This window comes from Agrilus planipennis, unplaced genomic scaffold (assembly GCF_000699045.2).
Source record: "Agrilus planipennis isolate EAB-ADULT unplaced genomic scaffold, Apla_2.0 scaffold18, whole genome shotgun sequence".
NCBI lineage: Eukaryota > Metazoa > Arthropoda > Insecta > Coleoptera > Buprestidae > Agrilus > Agrilus planipennis.
Window position 1 is genome coordinate 1,830,140 of NW_020438920.1, and position 5,864 is coordinate 1,836,003.

General features: G+C 36.7%; 1 protein-coding gene across 1 annotated transcript; it reads right to left on the reverse strand.

Annotated features, from left to right (window-relative positions):
• Positions 1 to 4,831: 4,831 nt before the first annotated feature.
• On the reverse strand, positions 4,832 to 5,509 carry LOC112904234. The gene is made up of 2 exons (XM_025973774.1): positions 5,155 to 5,509; positions 4,832 to 5,094 (listed from the first exon to the last, which is right to left on the reverse strand). The coding sequence occupies exons 1-2, from the start codon at positions 5,507 to 5,509 to the stop codon at positions 4,832 to 4,834; spliced, it is 618 nt and encodes a 205-aa protein (XP_025829559.1).
• Between the last annotated feature and the right edge of the window lie 355 nt (positions 5,510 to 5,864).

Consider the following 5,864-nt stretch of genomic DNA (forward strand, 5'->3'; position numbering starts at 1 on the left):
GAAGAAGTAATCGAAGCTGTAAATGGTTATTTTGAGGAGCTTGACGAATCAGTCTATAGAGATGGCATTAATAGACTGGAACACCGCTATGAGAAATGTATCAGCCTTGGAGGAGATTATGTTGAGAAATAAAAAAAAAAAATTTTTAAAAACCTTGTTTTTCTTGGTCAGGCCGGAAACTTATCAATCCACCCTCGTAGTTAAGGAAATGGCTTGTTCTACTTTTGGAGAAATGCGAAAATTAGCTCAGGATAAGAAACAGTGGAGGTGCGTGTCGAACCAATCTTAGGACTGACGACCTTGTAATGATGATGCCATTTTCAATTTTTTATGTAATTTAAAATAGCAATAAATGTATGCAGATATAGTAACATATTTTTCTAGTAAATTGCGGAAACAGAAAACGGTCACAGAGTGAGTAAAGACGGAAAACCGCCTCACCATGGTGCCTTAATCGCTCCTCGTGATTCTTCGATTTTACCTCCCCCGATTACTGTTGTTACTGCAATTTAAACGGTCTCTAATTGATCTACTAACATCGAACGGCATAACGGAGAGATTTAGATTGGATTCCGGATCCATTTGTTCTCGTTCAAGTTTTTCGGTGGTTTTCTTGTATCTCTTAGGCAAATACTGGGGCAGTAATATTCCAAAAGAAACCTTGACTCTCTTCCGTCTTCATTTCATTCGCCTCATCTTTGTCATTCCAACCACCACCCATCCATTCCCGTCACCATCCTGAAAGGAAGCTCAAGAGCCCTACCCTCCGGCGTAGTCCAGAGGTACTGCCCGTCCACCAGCTGGGGGAAATGAAGCACCCAAAAGTCTTTTATTTAGACTTACCAACCAAGTTGGTAGTAGGAGTTAGCTTGCAATTTTTAATAAATAATTTAGATGTGCCAACTTTGCATTAGTGACCAATTAATAATAATCATCGGTCAACGTGGACCAAGAAAGTAAGAAATCAGAAATCGATGTCATTTCCGACTCGGTTTACGAGTCTTAAATCTGAATGTAGCTTTAGAATATCACAGCACGTCAGGATTTCGAGATAACATAAATTCAAATTCAAAAAATGGTTGACCTTTTTGCGGGCATAATTGTACTTCCTGAAATAAAAGGAGAAAGTTACCAAGGGAGTATTTAATTATTTCCAATCGGAGAACTCGCAGCACTTAGCCATACATGGTATAATGCGAAGTTCGATTATAATACGTCTTATAAATTTAATTAAATACTAAAAAATTAAATTTTGAGTAGAAATGGAATAGAGTAAATATATTTTAATTACTTAGCAATTACGTATCATACATTGAATAAAGTTGAAGCTCAAATGAGGGGAGGATTTATGCAAACTTTAATAATTAGGACATGTAGCTCAATCTTTTTCTTCATCATCGTCTTTCGATCGCTCGAAAATTTCTAATTCATTATCATCATATTTGTTTCTAAACCGTCAAGGATTTCAGGGTCATCAAGATCGCTTTGATACCATGAAGCATTGAAGCACGCTTGCCTATTACACCGGCCGCAACCCTGATTTCCTATATCCACAACGTGAACCACAACCATTTTTGCACTTGCAAAATATTATTGTGTTCAATGGTTCATCTGAAACTGGTGGTGATTTTGTCGTTATCGGTTCCGAGAGTTCATTTTACAGTACCCAAACCAATTTCTGGAGTTCTAAATCATAACTAACTTTGAATTTGATAGTATACACGATTGATAGGTTGATTAGCGTGACTCGCGGTTGAATTTGTGCTAAGCGCTGCGCGTTCTCCACGCTCTACCTCAAAAACGGTTAAGCGTATAAAAATATACCCGGAACAAAATCTATAGAGAATTTTGTGCTCTACAATTTTCATAATAGATGCAAACCATATGAAGCAAGATATTTGCGATAAATCCATTTTAGTTACCTTTGACCTTGAATATCTTAAGACGCGAACAGGAGATGTTATGACACAACTTTTATAGAATGTCAAATTAAAGGTTTGTACAAATTTACAGCTTATTTATCTTAATCCGAGGTTGACTTTCTTTTTTAACTTAATTGACTGTTGTACCATCACACGTTTCAGGATTTCCGATCTCTATTTCCATGGATTATTAAAAGAAGCCGGTACCATTTATTCGTCCTTAAGTAAAAGCGGTCGGTCACTTTCAGGATTTCGTGATTCCGTTAACGCAAGCGAGCACGCTTAAAACGCGTGTGTGTATAATGTACACGGACATATTACTCGTATGTGTATACATGTGTAGAGTTAGTGATGGGGTGCGCAAGCGGCAGAAGAAGGAGCAGGTGCTGGAGCCTGGGAACCTCAGCTCGGTCTTCGTTCCCACACCCGAACTGCACCTGGCGATTACGGCTTGCTCGTCATCGTCATCATCCAAGTCGCCTTATCCTTATAGCATTTCTCTCCCTTTTTGTTTTCTTCTTCTTCATATGCTTGTCGTCCTGCTCTTAGCACACGTGCAAAGCGAGCGGTAGGGCACGAGGGCAATTCGGATTCGACACCCGCGAAACAACCCCTTTCTAATATGTGTGCATACATGTATACTTAGGTACATGTTCTTATTGTGGAGAGAACACAATACCCCATCCGTGTTCACTTTCCTTAAATGGAGAAAACGATGCGGCGGCATGCCGGGTGGCGGAACGGGATCATTGTGATTAATAGGAAGTGTTCGAAAAGGGAAAATAGATTTTATTACATTGATCGAAAAAGTTAGCTTTACCATCTGTGAAAAATATGACGACAAAAAATTCTTTTGTTATTATTATTTAAATATGAAATGTAGTGGAGTAGACGTAAATCTCTCTGTATTTGTTTATTAATAACAAAAAAACTGCAAAATTAGTTATTAAATGATATATCATGAAAATTAATTAAGGAAAAATCGTGAAAATTGATTTGATTATGCTGATTACGAATTTGATATTAGAATTACAATTCAAAATGGCTGATACAAAATGGCCGCCTAAAACGTCCAAAAGTGCAAAAAAATGAAATATCGTTACGAATTTCGTAGTTATCGTATAAATTGTTGTATTCTTCTCGAATTTTTCAATAATTTACAATTTTCTTTTTAATATTGATTTAATGAAATACATTAATTTCACTCTGTTGCTTATCAACTTAAAAACGCTACAGTCTTCACCCTGTATGCATGTGTAATACATAATAAAATTAGTTGTGTTATTTATTCATAACCTTCGCAGTTGTCCAAAAATCATGTTTTCACCTATTTTCGCGCTTTTTCTCTTTAATTCTTATCATATTCGAAAGAAAAAATGGCGTAATGTTTTGAATTACTTACATACTGAATTTCACGGGAAAATTTCGTTCGCGAGCACCACTCTGGGGTTATGTTTTAAGGGGGCATTCAAATATTACGTAAGAACTACAGGGGCGAGGGTTTTTGCTTTGCTTATTTCTAATGACATGGAATTTGGGGGCTGGTTAGTGATTACGTCAGCAGTGTTTATTTTTTTACTTTTTTGAATTTTCTACACAATTTAGTCGGTTATGGTTTGAACACATATATATAGCAAGCCTACTTATCTATGCTTCAAAACGAAACGCATTTACAGGAACTTATAAGTGCTGCGTACAACAGAGCGAGTTGTGATTGAGCATATCTTAGGGCAACTGAAGCGGCAATTTTCTAATATGAAATATAGATGCAGAGTGAAATTAACCAATATTCCAAAAATTATGATTGTGTGTGCTGTGTTACACAACATAGCTAAACAGCTACAAGATACAAATTTTCGAGAAGATGAAGAAGAGGAAGAACAGCGACATCATCATCATCATCATATGTCAATCCTAAAACTGGTTGGACACGTACGTACCTCCACTCTTTCCTATCGTGAGCTAATCTTCCCATTTCCCTGAAACTGGAACTCCTAACTCCTGTTTCTGCCTCTAAAATGTTTCTGACTAGACCGTCATGCCTAAGAAGGTGTCCTACCAACCTACCTCTCCTATTTTATATTGACATCCATAGAGTCCTCTGTTATCCTATTCTTTGTAACACCTCTTCATTTCTACCCTTCCTTTTCCACGGTTTCCTCATCATTCGCTTGTAACACCACATTTGGAACGCTTCTAACCTTTTCTTTTCCTCAGCGCCCACCGTTCATATTTCGCCCCCGTACAGCGTCATACTCCAAACATACACCTTTAACAATCTTTTTCGAAATTTTAAATGAACCGTACGCGAGCATAGAAGTGACTTCTTTTTATTGAAGACGACCGGACCCTGCGCTATATCCCTACGACTCCTTCCGTCCTGACTTACCAGACTTCCTAGATACCTACCGACCACTTCTTTTAATATTTCGTCTCCTATTTTTATATTCACTCTTTTCCTACTTGTTCTTCCCTTGCATTCCAGTGTTCTTGTTTTACTTTCATTTATTTTCATACAGTACTGTTAATACCGCTTCTATTTTATTTAAAGCTATCTCTAACTCCACCCTGCTATATGCTAATACTGCTATATCATCTGCGACATACAGAGGACTAGAATGTAGATACTATTCGCGCACAAGAGCAAGGACGGCGACAAGAATTGACTCATCTTATTACCAATAACAATATAGTTCTGTAATACATTCAAAAATATTATTTGAAGCTACCTTGTTTAGTAATAACGTAATAACCCACCAAGATGCAGTTTCTTAAAATATAAATAAGCTCACACGTTTGAATTCGAAAAAAACAGTTTATTTTGTATTCTCTGAAATAAATTTTACACATATATAGATATTACGGGTTATAGAAACTGTAATCCCCACGACAACATAATCTTTCGAAGGTTATTTGTTGTATGTCTCGTCCAATTGCTGTAGCTTGGCCGAAAAATATTGTTGTTGGAGACGAGCAACTTTCAGTTGCTCAACAAAAACTAATCGTTGAAGCTGGGCAGTCGTTAACTGTTTCGTCTCATCAGATTCTTCTGGTTTTCCACAAACATCTCTAGGCTTCGGAGACAATTTGTTTGGGACAATCTTTTCCGTCATAATGTCATTCCTTAAAGTGGGTAAGGGAGGCTGAGTTGGTACACCGATTGCAAAAGCTCCTAATAAAAATATACATATTGTATGTACGTTTTAATGGTGGACAAAAATGTATTTCTTACCTGGGACCTGACTTAAAACAGGGTTTATGTCTGCATGCATGGCCTTTAACATTATTCTCTCCCAGGAAAGAAGTCGAATGGGCTTGTTCCCAGTTTTATTTCTATCTGTTTTGTTTTTTAATCTTGTTTTCATATTGTTTACTTTTTTCATGAAAGCTTTAATTTCCATTCCCTTACCAAACAGAGTCACATATTCCTTAACAATTTGCGTTAATGCAGCAGTTTTCTTCCTTTTTATTGCTGGAACTTGAGATTTCTCGAGTATCTCCGGAAATGCTTTGACTCTTTCAGCGATAAACATCATCTCAGTAGTCACATCTTCGCTACTTTCCATTTCGCTGTCTTCGTCAGACATTTTAAATTTGTTAATTTTCAACACTTCACAAGTAAATCAAGAATTTATTAGACACTGAACACACACTCGTTGTTTGCACAATACAAGTTTCAACTAGTTTGTCGAAATCGGTAACGGCTAAGCTGTACCTTTCACTTTAGTTATGCGAAGCATTTCCTTGCAAGGATTATGAATACGAATTATAGCAAAAACTTTTACGTCTACCTTTTACTTGTACCTTTTGCTTCTACCATTTCCTTGAAAGTAAAGAAAGGAAAAGGTTTTGCTTTGAGCTTTTACATAATTTGTATTTATAAAAAGAAACATTTGCTCAAAAACTAAAGGATTTGCTTCAAAAAAAAGAAATCTAAGTTCA

Bases quoted from the DNA above. Each gene is read 5' to 3' on its own strand.
- LOC112904234 (XM_025973774.1), bottom strand. From the start codon at position 5,509: ATGTCTGACGAAGACAGCGAAATGGAAAGTAGCGAAGATGTGACTACT. The intron at 5,095-5,154 runs GTAAGAAATACA...TATTTTTATTAG, and splicing joins TGTTTTAAGTCAGGTCCCAG to GAGCTTTTGCAATCGGTGTA.